Source organism: Manduca sexta, chromosome 23, assembly GCF_014839805.1.
Source record: "Manduca sexta isolate Smith_Timp_Sample1 chromosome 23, JHU_Msex_v1.0, whole genome shotgun sequence".
NCBI classification, from domain to species: domain Eukaryota; kingdom Metazoa; phylum Arthropoda; class Insecta; order Lepidoptera; family Sphingidae; genus Manduca; species Manduca sexta.
In genome coordinates, this window is record NC_051137.1 from 4,203,810 (window position 1) to 4,221,133 (window position 17,324).

At 34.9% G+C, this 17,324-nt stretch overlaps 2 protein-coding genes across 2 annotated transcripts; one reads left to right on the forward strand and one right to left on the reverse strand.

Annotated features, from left to right (window-relative positions):
- The first annotated feature begins 1,174 nt into the window (after positions 1-1,174).
- On the forward strand, positions 1,175-11,570 carry LOC115443727 (transmembrane 9 superfamily member 2). The gene is made up of 10 exons (XM_037442040.1): positions 1,175-1,265; positions 1,745-1,995; positions 2,399-2,794; positions 4,217-4,372; positions 7,285-7,623; positions 8,299-8,391; positions 8,750-8,955; positions 9,312-9,471; positions 9,846-10,007; positions 10,243-11,570. Exons 2-10 carry the CDS (start codon positions 1,870-1,872, stop codon positions 10,582-10,584), a joined length of 1,980 nt encoding a protein of 659 aa, XP_037297937.1. The 5' UTR covers positions 1,175-1,265; positions 1,745-1,869; the 3' UTR covers positions 10,585-11,570.
- An 849-nt stretch (positions 11,571-12,419) lies between these two features.
- Positions 12,420-17,236, reverse strand: LOC115443726 (DNA repair protein complementing XP-G cells homolog). Its single transcript, XM_030169254.1, has 7 exons — positions 16,947-17,236; positions 16,698-16,873; positions 15,920-16,128; positions 15,577-15,772; positions 13,633-15,511; positions 13,248-13,531; positions 12,420-13,166 (listed from the first exon to the last, which is right to left on the reverse strand). The coding sequence occupies exons 1-7, from the start codon at positions 17,032-17,034 to the stop codon at positions 12,471-12,473; spliced, it is 3,528 nt and encodes a 1,175-aa protein (XP_030025114.1). The 5' UTR covers positions 17,035-17,236; the 3' UTR covers positions 12,420-12,470.
- Positions 17,237-17,324: the final 88 nt, after the last annotated feature.

Consider the following 17,324-nt stretch of genomic DNA (forward strand, 5'->3'; position numbering starts at 1 on the left):
TTTTTAAATCGTTTGTAAGTTGTAACGACGTATTTCAGTCTTTAAATGTTCATTCCTTAGAGCACAACCCGACGTTTAATCATAGATTACACCTTATCCGCGCTGTTATAGATAAATTCATTAATGTTCGCTTACATTTCGCACACAAAACTAATATAGATTGTAAAACTGATTATAAAAGACAAAAAAGGAATAAATTAAGTTTGTTTGAAGTTTATATAAAGTAAACACGCTGGCGCTAAATAACTAGAGTTTTATGATGGAGACGATGATATATTATATCTTAAAGAATTTTTGTATACCTAGTTTTACGTATATAGAGCATTTAAAGCAATGAATATATTTATTTATATAGTTCACCTTACTGTCTAAAATAAATGTTTCTCTGTTCACACAATAAATTGTTTTATTAAAATGAAGTGTCCAATTTTCCCCAAATTTCTCTGATTGTAGGTCACACGCGCTTTGGCCAATGAGCGTGCGGCACTAACGTTGTTACGTAACTGTCGATGTATATATATCCTTTTCTAACGAATGTGTGCTGCATCTTTTTATTCCTTCTTCGAGCCAATTGGTAATTATATGGACAGGTACGTGACTATAGCACATAGTGCGCCGTTTTTTTGTGCCATTTTGTTAGTGTATGCCGCGTCTATTTGTAAAACGTCATTGGTTATGAACATAACGACAGTAACATGGATGTGATAGATGAATAATCTAAAATGGAGACTGGTTAATTAACGAAATAAATTGAAGGAGATAAGTATTATTTCTTATTTACTTTAGATAAATATTGGGCGCGCGGCAAAATTATGGTAATTAGCGGTATTTATTTATAGGCCAATTACCCTCGTAACCAATAAAGCATAATTTTTTTACTTCCGCCCTCAGTCTCGCGCCGGTTTTAATTCCATGTAATCATACCAACCTGCATACAAGCTGCCATAAAGTAATGACTTTGCAAAATAAATTGGTAGGTATTCTACGAAGTAATCCCTCATAGGTCTCAACTAGTGTTAACAAAATGAGCTTAAAATACGTAATATTGCATTGTGTGTAATAAATATACTATTATGATATTATGAAACAAATGATTTGTTAAAATTATATTCATACCCTTTAAATTAGTCGATGATTTAACTTATCGATTTCACGTTGTTGATAATTGTCATTTTTTTTCACATTGGCAACTCTGTCAGTGGTGACGTTTCCGAGTGGTCAAGAGGCGCAAGATTTACTGAAATAAAACAGAAAATTCTAAATAACTACTCAACAGTGTTGCCAGAAGGTTACATTTCTTACATTTTTCGTTACTTTTGACCCCCTCGCGTAACATGTAAGTAATTTTTATATTTAAGACAATTTTCGTAACTTTTGAGAACAACGAGATTTGTAATACAACATTTTTATTGTAAACAGTTTACAAACGCATTTCTATTCAACGCATCCAAATTGAACACACCTAAAACTGGCGGGTCTAAAAAGTATTTCACTCCATATCACACTCAGAGATGGCTCGCCATGACAAAATGAAACGTATCTTGCATATATTAAAATTTGATTTTGCTTGTGTGTGCTCGCGCACATTTCCTGCTTCGCGAGTCCCCGCGGTTTCGCAGCTACAAAAATGCTTGCCCAAAAACGCGTAAATTAAAAAAAAAACAATAATGTAACTTTTGCAACAAAAATGTAACATTTCAGGAAACGAAACGTAACTTACGACTCAAGGGCCCTGGCAACACTGCTACTCAATATTGATCAACAGTTCGTATTGGAAACGATTATGTAGTTTTCGCGTTATCACGTGTGTGAATTTTGTTAGTTTCAACTCGGATAGTTTGGACGGAAGTCGTAATAAAACAGCACGTCATGTCTTTACAGTCGTATGTGGTTTGCGCATTGCTGCTCATAACGCCTATTAGAGCGTTTTATTTACCCGGCTTGGCTCCCGTGAATTATTGTAAAGCTAGCGAAGACTCTCGTACATCGTGCAAGGTGAGATAATACGTTGTTATTTGGTATACCCTTGAAAATTCTCGTAAACGTTTTCCTACGCATTGTAATGGCTGTATTCGTTGCCGGTTTACGTATTTCAACAATTTATCTTTGATGATCAACATTCTAATTGATTAATCCTGTGTATTTTGAAATGTAGTAATGGTTAATTTCTATTGCTACAGAATGTACTATTATAATTAATTTGTTGTACTAACGCGATAAGAGCGACAGGAAATACGTTTGATATCTAAAAACCGTCTATTTAAAATTTACTATTAACTTTGTAGGCATTTAAAAAATCCTATTCTATTATTTAAAAATGGGTACCTAGAACATAAGGAATGTATACAAAACTATTTACTACACACAGAAAATTTAAAATAAAAACCATCTCTTGCAGAATGAAGTTCCACTATACGTCAACAGACTCAACACAGAAGAGTCGGTCATACCGTTTGAATACCACCACTTTGACTTCTGCACTGCTGATGAAAGCCAGTCACCAGTCGAGAACCTCGGCCAAGTGGTATTTGGCGAACGAATCCGACCGAGCCCTTACAAAATTAATTTCTTAGAGAAGGTTACTTGCAAGAAAGTATGTAAGAAAACATACAAAGGATCTGACACGGACTCCATTAAAAAGCTGAACCTCTTGAAAATGGGCATGGCTTTGTACTACCAACACCACTGGATTCTCGACAACATGCCTGTCACATGGTGTTATGTGATTAATGAAAGCGGGAAGGTTTATTGCAGCACTGGATTCCCGATGGGTTGCCAAGTTCGCAGGGATATGGTAAGTGATCTTTATAATGATATTAAAAAGGATAAAGGATTTTATGTTTTTGCAAGAGTAAGACATGAAAATAAAATAGGTTTTGGGTTTTTAAATTATATTTTTCATCTGAAGTTTTGAAGAATGCAGCCTTGGTCACGGGGCAGACTGAGGTGTAGGTCATCTGAAAAGTCAATGTTACAATATCTACTTTCATTTTACAATTACATATTTTATTTAAATTAGGTGATGACTGATCAGTCTATGCAGAAAGTACTCACATTGTCTAAGACTGATAGCCGGTCTTTTGGATTTTGATTTAATTAAATGTGTACATAACAGAATCTATAAGCAAGGACAGCCTGAGATTTTTAATTACAAAAAAAAACACATACACTCTCTCCTACTGCAATAAATTTTAATAATATTCAAAATATGTAAAATAATTCTTTTAGTATATTCTCTTTCACTTTTTTATTTTGATATTGTAAAATAGTATATTTTACTGCTTTTTTGTTTTTAATCCTGTGTCACTTATAATTAATGTCATTAGATACAATAAATCTGCAATATCAATAAAGAAAAAATAATAAATGAATAATAATATTACTATTTACAAGTTTAAGTGAAAATATGTTAATAAACAGAATAAAAATGACCACAAAACTGCAGAGATGTGAGAGTAGTTTGTGAAAGTTTTTAATAAATATTTTTAATCTTGGCATACTTAGACAGGTATATTAGAATACTGAGTTATAAATTATGTGTGGAAATTACAATAGAAGTATAAAAACTGAAAAATTAACATATTTGCATGTCTTATAAAACATAATATGCAAGGATAGCAGTCTTTAAAGTAGTGGGCAAATTTTAAAGTCAATCCATGTGCACATTGGCAACATCAAACTGTTATAATATAGACTGGCTGTTCACACAACTTTGTGTATGTGTTCTTAAATAAATTCCTTCCCATGGCATGATCCTATATAGCTTTTTTCTGATACCAAATTTTAATATTTCTTCCTGACCTGTGAAAACTAAATGGAAATTCGTTCAATAAATTCAGAGATGTGTGCTAAAAAACAGAAAAACAAACAGTATCAAATTCTAAAAGTTGCTGAAATTTTTTATTACTCTTCTTTAGTCATCCTCTTTCTTATTTATTACTTTTCTTTAAATGTATAAATTCATATTATATGCATAGATGTGTGACATATGAATTTTTAAAGAATGAAAGGGGACTAGAGTTTGTAGCTGCCAGAAAGTAATAAGGTTCAACATATCTGCATTCCAATACTTCATATGACATTAAGCGGAAAGGTTTTATTTATGGATTTTGTGACTGGCAATAAAATGTTTTTTTTTATTTTTTTAGTTCTTATGATCACCAAGCCTTAAAGTCCTATAAATTGTTTAGTATAAATACAAAACGCTTGTTCTCAGGACACATGTTCGCCGATAGTGAAGGTATCACCGGCGCAAGTCGGATCCTATTACCTCTTCAATCACGTCGACATTGAAATCACTTACCACAGTGGCGGTGATGAAGAATTGGGCGTTGGATTCCGAGACAATGGCGGGCGGATCATATCGGCTAAGGTGAGAAATAAATTTATGATGATACTTATATAGGTATCTAACGGTATATAACTCTACGAGTATAGTGGCTGTGAAAACCTAAATTTTATCATGGCCTTAGAATATCCCAGAAGTGGCACAACTATTCATGTTGGTTGACGGTGATAGGTCAAGAGACCAACTTGTGACTCTTGCAACTGGGCTGGTGCTCTCTCTATCAATCGCAATCAAACGACATTTGTGACGGGACTCATATCGCAATCCTGGGGGGGATTAGTCGCATAAAAGAAAACATAAGGAGACTCTTTAATATTTTAGGTTCCTCTTCAAACAAACATTTGATTGCTAGTGTAGTCAAATAAGCATTATACAAGTACTACAATGTGTACCAACTTATAGCACACTTTATTGATTACTAAATTCTCAAAGTATTCAAAACAAATAGCGATAATTGTTATGGACAAGTATACATGTTGAGCGCATTCGATTGATGTGCTCTGAATAATGAAGTAGTCCGATATAAACGGATACAAGGTCGTGCGTGGCCGCAAATGTAATCCGAATAGTTTAAATATTAATAGACAATAAATATCGAAATATGCGACGTTAGTTTGCATATTTAAACACCTAAGCCCTTCGATCCTGAAGGGGTAGGCAGAGGCGCAACTGGTGTATCCATATTACGCCGTGCTGTTACTGAGTAGAATAACCCAAAATCACTTTGCCCGACCCGGACATCGAAGCCGAGACCTCGGCTCTGCAGTCGTACCGTGATGCAACTATGCCACAGAGGCAGTTCAATAAGTAGCGGTTATCATAAACTTGTTTTTATAAATACTTAAAACCAATGTATTTTTATGAGAATGTCTTTGTGAGGTTTGTTAATGTGGTACAAATACATATCGCTACTTTATCATCTTCCGTGATCTCAATACGTCGATAATTCCGTTCTGATACTTTGACTGAATTTAGCTAAATCATAAATGCATTTCAAAGAAAATACCAATAGAATAGTTGAAACAATTTAATGGAAGCAATCACAAAATATATTTAAATACCTAGTTCATTGAGCTTAATTTTGGAATGCCCTAATTCTATTATCAATAAATTATTAATTAATTAAAACAATTCTGCAAAGCACCGTTATCTTTGTTGCAATGACAATAATGTTTATCGTATTTGTTAAGTGATTAAAATGGTGGAATCTTAAAAGCAAAAAGTATTTATTTGAAGAGATAATCTAAAGTTGTAACCAAATGATTATAATAGAGTAAAAGATAATGTTTAGAAATGATATTGATTGTTACTGTTCGATAAAGTGCATGGCTGATAAAAAATAACAAATTGGCTCTGTTATCATTAATTGCTAATACAGTAATATTGTTTACAGTTAAAATATTAGTTATGTAAGTATATTTCGCAAAAGGTAACGCAACTTATAGCCAGAGTATTACAAAAGTCGATCTAAATTAATCCTTAAATTAAAAATTATGGTAAAGGTTAAAAAACTATTTGTCAATATTTTCGTATTGCAAAGATCATGAAAGTTTAATCAGCTGCCTTTAAATAAGTACATCGCTATAAAACATAGTTTCGTTGACATTTCCAACATGCTATTCTAGGATCATAATTTAATAAGTGTGATTCATGTTTTCGCATAAGATATGTTTAAATATTGTGAAAAAGAGTTTTAAAGAATATATTTAATTATGTTCAACTAATGTGACGAAATATTTTTTAAAGATAGAAAATAAATAGATACCCAAAACTTTACTTTATTTATGAGTAGTATATCCTCATTTTATGTGACTTTAATACATTGAGGGTTCAAATACAAAACAAGCTATCGACCGTTAAGCAGACATCAATGTTATACAAAATATGTAAATGTGTTTTGTTTTATATTGCTAAAGTAGTTGCATTGACATGCTGATTTATTTGTTAGGGATACAGTTAAACGCGTGGCAACTGGCTACTGCAATGAGAACGTTTCATGTCATGAGAATAAGCAAATGGATCTTTACACGAATATTGATTAGGTTGTAATGTATGTAAAGAGCTCGAAAATTTAATTATGAATTTAATTTTGAGTCCATTCTACCTCATAAATTTAGCATCATACTTTAAATTTCTCAAGAGCGCACTTATCTTATTTCGTATTTTGTTAAGGATATTTCTTTTTTATAATATAATGTTAATGAGGTTAACATAATGAAAGCTTGCATCATCTGATTACTAGTGCTACGAGATGTTTTTGCAATACATACATTTATGTTGTATTGTAGATGTAAAAGCGTTGCGTAGTTTTTAAGATCAACTATACAAAAAAGTCAAAAGTGTGACGTCATGTTCGTATTTTTAACAGATGGCGTAATAGGGGACCGGCCTATGCTTGATTTTGTACATTTTTCTATATGTAATGGTTAATAATACGAAAAAGAAGCACTCCTGCGAAAACTGTATCACAATTGGTTAAAAAATGAGCGAGTAATTCATATTTAAAATATTGTAACGTGCAGAAGTGGGCGCGATGTGGGGATATCGCTTCATCTCTTTTTTTCGCACGCGTCGTAATTCCCGATGACGTCAGATGTGGATATTTCGTCTCTTTTCTGTTTCTTGTTAATTACCCCTTCCACCGAAATTCAAAGACTTATAACTTGTTGATTTTTTACCGGATTTTAATAATTCCTTCTGTGTTATAATTTATATTATGTAAATATTTGATAATAGTAAAGAACAAAAATGAGTCCGGTACCCTATTGTTGATTGCAATAAATTATCATAAAAGCTATCTTTGGACTGACAGCAAAAATAGACCAATCACAACAGCTTGTTTGACATACTCATAATCGCTTATTTTGATTGGTTCATTGTTACCATTGATTTATTTGTTTGAAATTAACCCTTAACGACATTGTTTTTGTCTATAGATCACACCAGCCAGCATAAAGCACACGGACGAGAATCACCTTGACTGCAGCGTTCGCAACAATCCGCTAGAGATACCAACGAGTCTAGATTCCGACAAGACTTTAGACGTCATATACACTTACAACGTCACTTTTGTTAACAACAACACCATCAAATGGTCTTCCAGATGGGATTACATTCTAGAGTCTATGCCCCAGACTAACATCCAGTGGTTTTCCATACTGAATTCGTTGGTCATAGTGTTGTTCCTTAGTGGAATGGTGGCGATGATCTTGCTGAGGACTTTGCATAAGGATATCGCGCGGTACAATCAGATGGAGTGCGGTGAAGACGCTCAGGTAATGTACTGATGGTTTTTTCATACGGATACAGTAAAATGATTCCTCTGCACCTAACGGTATAGAAGGTGGGGCCTTGATCGAGTGTCGACTGATGAGAGATGATTATCCCATGACAGTTGACAATGATACGGGCTTGTTTGAGAGCATATGTATATCTATACATATACTGATCTTGGAACGCGACAGACTTACGTGTGCCTTAATGGCTGGTTTTACACCATGTGTACGGTAGTCACTCTCTGGGCAGATGCAGATATGCCACCAGTAAAAGTAATACAAGTGCTGATATTTAATAATAAAATATCCATTCGCAAAAGTTATAAAACAGTTAATAATTACAAATAGTTCCTTTTTTAATAACCAATTCGTATAGCTGTCCCGCCATAATCGTCGCATCCTATTATTAAGGTCAATACACTATGATCGGGCTCATGTCGTTTCGATATTCTTTTTATTGATGGAACAGGGATAAAAACAGTCGACTACATGAGCTTTTAAAATGGGTCACGAGATCTGCATGGTGCGTATTAACACTGAACCCAAATGGTTGTGGCGCGAAGTTGAATATTATATATTTATACTATCGGTACCAAACTTCATTAATTAAAATGGAATAATTAATTAAAACCGCGTGTTTGAAATGACCTGTTTTTACGATAAGGTCGTTTACAGGAGGAATTCGGTTGGAAACTGGTGCATGGCGATGTGTTCCGGCCGCCGAGGCGTGGAATGCTGCTTGCTGTGTTCTTGGGATCTGGCTCTCAGGTAATCAGACTATATATTTCCAATAGTTAACTAACAATTAAAATGTCAAGTCATAAACAAGATGCCAGGCCACCATAAGGAAGGTGTTTGACTCCGAAAATTATGTTTTGTATAACTCCTTCGTATTAGATGTTTTGTACTAATAAAATAAACACTTTTTATTTATAGTTTGTCAGTAAAAAAAAATGTGCCTAGATACACCTACAGGATAACCACATGATAACTTTAGTAAATGCGCCATATCGAGTTTCACTTTGATAGTCATTAAATTCGTAATGTTTACTTGTTATCCAAATGGTTTTTAAATCTTCTATTGACAACTTTGTAATTAGAAGACCTGCATGTTCCCCGTTCCCAGGTATTTGGCATGACCCTGGTGACGCTGGCGTTCGCGTGCCTGGGCTTCCTGTCGCCCGCGAACCGCGGCGCGCTGATGACGTGCGCGCTGGTGGCGTGGGTGCTGCTCGGCGCCACGGCCGGCTACGTCAGCGCCAGGATCTACAAGAGCTTCGGCGGCAGGCGCTGGAAGAGCAACATACTGCTCACGTCTATGGTGTGCCCGGGGTGAGTTCGTTGATATGATTTCTTTAACATCGATTGTCTTGAAAAGGGCGGCGGGTAGATGATAGATCCTGGCTGGTTTACTTCCACTTGCAGAGGCTTACATTCAACAGTGAAAGGTAATAAGATTATACATAGATATTATTAAGTATAAATGTTTGATGTTAAACTGATATCAAATCAATGGCACGAGTATGAATAAAGAGGTATGATTTCACCATGCCATTATCTTTCATATTATTCGATAAAAAAAACCATAAGTGTATTTATGTATCCTGTAGCTGATGTTTATATTTTTAAATAACAAACTCCGCTACCCACCGCATACAAGGAGTAATGGATAAATTCCTTTGTTTCAGTGTGGTGTTCTCTTTGTTCTTCATAATGAATCTGGTGCTGTGGGGCAAGGGCTCGTCGGCGGCGATACCGTTCTCCACGCTGGTGGCGTTGCTGGCGTTGTGGTTCGGGGTCTCCGTGCCGCTCACCTTCATCGGCGCTTACTTCGGATTTAGAAAGAGGGTAGGTTGAAATAGTGATATGTTTTTGAATGCACCATTTGAAACATATACCCAATGTCGTAACTAGAACAATTATTACCATACCTAGGGTTTTGTACTAGTGAGGCAAAGTGACACTTTTGCAGGTGAAGTGGCGTTCAAATAGAGTATTAATTATCAAGAGTTTATCTCAGCAGACACAATTATATCGGTCTGTTCAAAATCGAATACAGACCGATCCAGGAATGCGACAATTACGAGAGCCTCTATGGTTCGTTTTACTCCTAAAGTGAGCACTATAGAGGCGAATACAAATATCCTACCATCCGCTAGATAGTACTTGGAGACGTACCCTCATAATGACCGCATATTATTATAGTATTGATCTTTCTTCAGATCCTGGACCACCCAGTGCGCACAAACCAGATTCCCCGCCAGATCCCCGAGCAGTCTCTGTACACGCAGCCGATCCCCGGCATTGTCATGGGCGGAGTTCTGCCATTCGGTTGCATTTTCATCCAGTTGTTCTTCATTCTTAACTCGCTATGGTCCAGCCAGGTAAGTTTATAATTTATAACCAATATTAACTTACTTCATGAATGGTCGATTCCAAAGATAAATTTATTCTAATTGCTACTTTTTCACTTCGTTTATTGAATCCCACGATTGTTTTTGAATTCGGCCATAGAACAAACCTTTTTGTTTCTTCAGTCATACTAAATACATGTTTTGATTGAGCATAACATCCGTTCTGAATTCCATAATACCCTTTCATAATTTTGTCTTTTTCCAGATGTACTACATGTTCGGTTTCCTCTTCCTCGTGTTCGTGATCCTGGTGATCACCTGCTCCGAGACGACGATCCTCCTCTGCTACTTCCATCTCTGCGCCGAAGACTACCACTGGTGGTGGAGGGCCTTCCTCAGTTCAGGATCTACCGCTGGTTACCTCTTTATCTACTGCTGCCACTACTTCGTCACCAAGTTGAACATCGAAGACGCTGCCTCCACGTTCCTGTACTTCGGCTATACGCTCATCATGGTCTTCTTGTTCTTCCTTCTCACCGGAACGATCGGTTTCATGGCGTGTTTCTGGTTCGTCAGAAAGATCTACAGTGTGGTTAAAGTTGATTAGTTGGGATAAGATTGTGATAGTGTTGGTACTGCGTTTGCGTGTCCGTCGTGATTTTTATATGTTTAGAATGAAACGGCATTTAATAATTTCCTTTTAATGTTAAGAATTTTATAGGCCGATGCTTGCCGACATTGCAGCACAGGACGGCATACGATTTTTTAAAGTTTAATACCATTTCCAACATACTGTTGAGGCAGCATATATCTTCCCTACCGATAAACGACATCTACGAAATACGAACGTTAGGTTTATTAAAATAAGATTTTAAATAGTTTTGCTTAAAAAAGCTTATGCTCCTGCCCTGAATCCGCGAGCGTCGAGACTATTGGTCCCGTGTCAGAATACGCTGGCGTGAACTAAGGGGCTTTAATTCAAGACGCTAAAAGGTGAATCAATAAATTGCACAAGATTAGATTTCCAAAGAAAGTTAACAAGAAATAAGCGACCAGTAGAACTTACTGAATTATATTGTAAATATAGGACAAAGGAAAACACATGGATGTTATGTGTTCATCGTGATTCATAAATATCCGCTATATTTCATCGCGTTCTTTCCAAATAAAAACAATCCGATAAAGTAAACAAAATATTATAAGATTAGTTTTCTGATCACCGAAATTAACAAATATATCGTAGAGTTGAATCTATAATTATGATGCTGTGACCCATTGAAAACTACAATCTTATATTGAAATCCTCCTTTACATGTTTAATGTAGCGATGGACGCGGTTGTATGAGATTTACGTACCAATGCTTCTGCGAATGTGCTGTTTTGTGAGTCCAGTCACAATGAACTGCTGGGCGCCACACGGTAACTACGGTTAAGACGGTATAAATATATCGCACACGTGTAACATTAGCCTAGTGGTTACTGTTGGCACCTATTTTGGTTCGTTATGAATGTCGGCAGTCAGCGACTGCCCACGTGATTTAATGTAATTGTATAAAATATATCTATAAATAAATTGATAGTCTCATGATCGTCTTTTAATTGTATTTTTTGTCTATAGAGGTGCATATTGACTGGCAACATTTTCAAATTGGAATTTGTTATGGGCAATACTATTTAATGAAGTTACTAGCATGGCCATGGAACGATAGGCTCCTCGATATTTATCTTTAGTCGCTATTTGTATTATAAGTTTTTGTGAATGGAAGGCTTATTAGTTTATTTATTGTTTGTCTTCTGTAATATCAAGTATTGCACAATATTTTTAGGATTAGATCGCGGTTATATCAGACTAGAATTTGGTTACTAGCAAAATTAGTACTTAAATGTGACCCTCGGTAAAAAAAGGATTGTAAAAAATAGTTATGACTTATGAAATAAGGTTTAAACTCGTTTTGTATGAAATTTGTGTGTTACAGTCGTAACTATCACATTGGAATATTTAGACAGAGGTGTTTTTCTATTAAAGTTGAATATTTGTAAATTGAATTACTACATCCGTGATGCTTGTCTTTTCATTTTTTACTTTGCATTATAAAGTCAACTAGTGATTAGTTCCAATTTGTTTGATGGAAACATTTTGGTTGGTAATAAAGTTATATATAAAGCAATAAATTGTGTCTTAGTTTGTGATGTGTTTCTGAAAGTATTCGCACGGTGAACGTGTAGGTAGGAAAACGTATTTCGTCAAAACCGTTACATTTAAATATGCGCTTGCGCCTTCAGTCTTACACAGATAAAAAGCATTTATGAAGTTGCTTATCTTAGTTTACTAAAACTTCATTGAGCTTGTAAATCGCATGATTTTAAATTTAATATCATTTTATCCTAACTAAAAACCATAATACTGTGGTTACTTTGAAACTATAAATGTAAACAATAAAGTGACTATTTTAAAATGGTATTTTATTTTTATAACTATAGGAAATAAATATCTTAATTACTATCACTGCTTTCTGAAAGTTCTGCATCTGCCTTTGGTTGAATTGGTTTTCTCTTGGTGGTTTTCTTTTTACGATCAATATTTGTTTTCCTAAACATCTCAATTGCTTTTAATTTATTCTCTAGCAAATGCTTTTTATCTTTTTCCCTTTGAGGAATGATCTCCTGGAAGCGATCACTTTTCGGGATTTTGATGTCGAAAATTGATTTACCTTCAACATCATCCGTTACAATTTTAACGCCATGCTCGTTAAGTACACTTTCTTCACAACCTTTTTTCTTTTTACCTTTAGAGGGTCCCGCCTTGACATTGATTTTTCGACCACCTTCACTCTGAGTTCTTGATAGCTTTCTTTTTCCTACGTTTTGACTTTCTTCAGTAGGAGCTTGTCCCTCCATGGGAATGTCCAAGCTTGGGCCCATTCTTTGAACAGCCGCCTTAACCCGTTTGCTCATTTGATCCTCTAGCGACTCAAATTCTATTTTTCGTTTAAAATAATCATCCATGCTCTTTTGTGTTTTGCGTTCCGTAATCCTTTTTAGGACAGGTTTAATAATTTCATCCAATTTGTTTTGGGACCATCCGAATTTTGCTCTGGTATAATCACGAAGTATTGTAATGTCCAATTCACCCCAGGAAAATCTCTCATCGCTTTTTTCTACATTCGGCTCCAGGTATGCTTGGACCACCTGGAAATATAATTCATCTAGCTACGGTTGGAAAATTTGGAAAATATGGATTAAATCGAAAATGAATATCGGTCAACTTACCCTCACGCTCGGGAAGTCTTCCGTCAAAGCGACATTCTTTAACTTCTTTTTGAGGCTTGTGTTATCAGTTCTTTTGCCACCTCTAACCCAGCGTTTAAATTCCTCCAAACCAGTGACCATTTCTGCGTAGCGGCTTTTTTGAACACTTTCATTCAGCTGTTTTTTGTTGAATGGAAAGTTTGCTAAGATCTCCAGAGCTGTTACGGGCCCCACTCCCGACACTCCTGTTGTATAATCGCTTCCGACGAGTAGAGCTAGCAATATTAACTTTTCCCTAGTTAAATCTGTTAACAATGATTTTAATCATTAAAAGTAATTAATATTTGTAACATTACATTGATCACGTGAAGTAAAATATACAGCAATAAAATCATAAAATACTCACTAAAAGATTTCTCTATTCTATCGGCTAAAAACTGAAGTACATGTTTCTTTTGGTTGAAGAAATTTTTATAAACAGTTTTTCCACCAAATAACCAGATGTCACTATCATCTGTGATTGTGCCATCCGTTAATTTTGCACTTTCGAGAAACGCACATTGAGCTTCTGCCTCCATTGGCGCTACTATGTATGGAATACCGAATAACTGAAGCAATTCCTGAGCTTCTTTCGTCATTTGCTCTGTTATATTCCTACCAACACGATCCAAACGACCTTTTTCTTGTATCAAATTGTCTTCCACAACTTGGATTTCTTTGGCCATAGAATTAAGTTGTTCCTTAGATATCAGTTCTTTTGTAGTAGTAATCACTTTGTCATTATGACTTGGAGGGGTGGTATCCAAAGTATTGTCGTCGGTTCTTAATGGTTTTATGGATGGATTTACATTTTTAGATTGTTCTATTGTGTCTATGTTAGATAGAGTTTTGTTTTTAACAATCTGATCTTTTATTTCGTTATCAACTTCTGATAGCATTGTGTCACAAGTTTTTACTATTTTTTCTGTGCCTGTAATAATTGTTTCACCTTCCGTTACAACATCTAATTCCTTCACATTGTTCACAGTATTTGTAATCGTTATTTCTTCATTGACTTCCGCGTGTTCGAATATTTTTCCAGGTGGTTTTTCAGTGTTCGTAAAAACATCAGCAAATATATCATCATCATCAAGTACAGCATCTGTATTTAATGTTAGTTGCACAATAGTCTTCGCCGGTTTTGATTCCATTTCACTAACATCTTCGAAATCATCATCGCTAGATTCGGAATCAGATTTATTACTCGAAATAATCAGTGAATTTTGTGTTTCATTTTCCTCTAAGCTACTGTCTAAAGTTACAACTTCTGGATGTTTGTTTTCGAGACATATAACTGATAGTTGAGTCTCATCCAATGATGTATCTTTTAAATGAGGTTCTACGTTTATCGTCGTATGTAAGTTTATTGAACCTGAATCTTGCTTTTCATCTGCTTTAGGATCTAATTTATTATCTTCATAGTCGTCAGTGTCAGATAAAAAAATTGTGTCGTTTGTATTAAAATACTTATTTTGTTTGACTTCTTTTACGGTAATATTTGATTCTATAGCAATCTTATCTTCAACGACTTTATCTTGTTGGATATCTACAATCTCATTATTTTGTTTAGTATTGTCATCATCAGATAATACCTCTATTCTATCTAATATGACAGACTTTTCTCTATTAATTTCGTCTAAGACTTCATCAATCTTAGGTATTTTGATTTTAGTTTTCTCGCTAACTTTACCACCACTTACTAATTTATCAATGGCTTTATTAGTGAAATCGCTGTATTGCATGATATACGCTTTTGCTGATGACATATCTGGCTGTTCCATTCCATCATCTTCATCAGAATCCGAGTAATCTGAGTCTGTAAGACACGATGTCCAAGAATCATCAGTTTTAGAAGTGGTTACACTAACATCAGCCTCATTGACACATTCTAAAGACATTTTTATGGCTCTTTCTAAATCTTCGTCTAGTTCATTCCTTTTAAGTGTTGCTTTGGTCGTAGTGACCTCTGCCTTAACTTCCTCAATTTTGCTTGTACTAGCTTTATTTTCTTCTTCTTTTTTCTTTTTGGCATCTGCTAAAGCCTGTTTAACATTATTAATAAGTATAAACCTGGTATTATTATTTGAGGCTATTCTTCGTGTTGGTAATGTTTCTATTTTGGTGTCGATTCCTTCTTCATTCAATAAAGATTCAAGATCATTTAAGGACATTCCACCATCACCCATTTCTTTTTCTGTTTCTTCTAAACATTCTTGTAGCTTTCTTCTTTTAAGTAATCTCTGCATCTGTAACAAACCGCTGTACAGAAAGATATCAAATAAACCAAAAACTATCAATAAAAATTACACACTTGAAAATCAGAAAAATTATCACTCTGTTTTGGTAATTCGTGGAGCTTTCCCCATGAATTCATTTTTCTTGTTTCCTTTAATTCTATGAGCAAATCATATTTTTCTTTAACTGGCAAATTTTTAAACTTCTCCGATTCCAATTCAACTGAATGCAGGTCTATTATTGATCCACTTGAATTCTGCTCATCTTCAGATCTAAAAATAAAAAAATAATTAATTTACTTAAAATATAAAGTAAATGTATTATATGGGGGCTTATCACATCATCAAAACAAATATGGCTAACATTTATTCATTTGTAGTAATCAATTTTTTTACTGTCTTGTAAATGCATCAACTCACTCAGATTCGCTTTCTTCCTCCTTTTCTGGTAATGCAGGCAACTTGAATAAATCATCTGCATCTTGTGCCACATTATTGCTTTTCTTTGGTGATATTTGTTTACCTAGCAAATTTCCAATAGCCGTTTTCTTGCTCAAAATAAGAGCCAGCTCTCTTTTAAGTCTCTCCGATTCTGAATTGTATTTTGCTTTACTGTCTTGTCTTTTAGCCTAAAATGATACAAGAAGAGTGGATCAATAAAATATAGATATATAACAGAAACCATTAACAAAAGGTGCCAATGCTATATCCAATATTTGTATAAGACGGTAATAAATATGATGGTTATCAATTGCAATAATATGACAAATATAATATAGTTTAAAGACCAACAAAAAAAGATACTCAACAGTGTATATTTATTAAATTTATAGGCATCATATAGGTATTATGTATACAAATTATCCTTGAAATATTGATAATAAAGATAAAATTATGTGCAGTCATGAAATGAATTTCTATATTTCCTTTCTTTAAAGTAGAAGTTATTCATTTTATTAGGTTACTGTAAATTCGCTGATCTCATTTATATTAATAACAAAAAAGATGTTATGTGTTTGGACATTCAACCTAGAATTAAGGGGATACCTATCTTAAACTGAGTTTAGTCATGAAGTGTTTTCATGTTCTTCATAACCAAGGAATTTCAGGATTACTCAGTGAAGATTAGGTAGGTATGTATGAATACCTATTGTCACAAATTATAATCAGAAGGTAGGTGAGTAAAAAAAAAACTTACAATAGTTTCTTTTTTCAAATCTGGAAATGCACCATCAAATACAAATACAGGTTTTATTCTGAAGTAAAGAAGTTTACAAAGGCGTTGAAACAATCCCATTAGGTGTGCGTTCGCAATAGGAGCTCCTTTTGCATCTTGATATCCTTTCACCATCTGATGCAACCATATCGAAATATCTGTTGGTATAATTAATTATGTTGATTATCAATTTTTCGTCGATAATTATCTAAAGTGATGGCGAAGGCTCACCAACAGCAAGAACTTTGTTTTCCAGCGTCTCAACCGGCACGGGTTTCCCTGTCGGCTCTATCAGCCGCCACAGTCCAGTGACTCCCATGGCGTGTGATTAAATTCCAGAACAGATTTTTTGTTTACACTAATGTATATATACATAACAAAGGTCGTTTCCCACGAGATCTCCGGTCAATCGTCGGTCTCTTCCTCACACATCGCAACCTTTTCGCTCTGTGAACTCACTGTATTCACAACGCACACAACCACAACGGAAACGTTCGCCACTGGCGGCGCACGGAGTGCGGTTCACTACAACATATCAAATGTTTTACTACGTCGCGACCGCCCACTCTTTCCCACACTTTATTTTCTCACGCCCCATGCGTAACCCCA

Excerpts from the sequence above, each read along its gene's own strand:
- LOC115443727 (XM_037442040.1), top strand. The coding sequence starts at position 1,870 with ATGTCTTTACAGTCGTATGTGGTTTGCGCATTGCTGCTCATAACGCCT. Across the intron at positions 2,795-4,216 it reads GCCAAGTTCGCAGGGATATG|GACACATGTTCGCCGATAGT; the intron begins GTAAGTGATCTT and ends GCTTGTTCTCAG. Across the intron at positions 9,472-9,845 it reads ACTTCGGATTTAGAAAGAGG|ATCCTGGACCACCCAGTGCG; the intron begins GTAGGTTGAAAT and ends ATCTTTCTTCAG.
- LOC115443726 (XM_030169254.1), bottom strand. The coding sequence starts at position 17,034 with ATGGGAGTCACTGGACTGTGGCGGCTGATAGAGCCGACAGGGAAACCC. Across the intron at positions 15,773-15,919 it reads GAGGAAGAAAGCGAATCTGA|ATCTGAAGATGAGCAGAATT; the intron begins GTGAGTTGATGC and ends TTTTATTTTTAG. Across the intron at positions 13,532-13,632 it reads TAGAATAGAGAAATCTTTTA|ATTTAACTAGGGAAAAGTTA; the intron begins GTGAGTATTTTA and ends CATTGTTAACAG.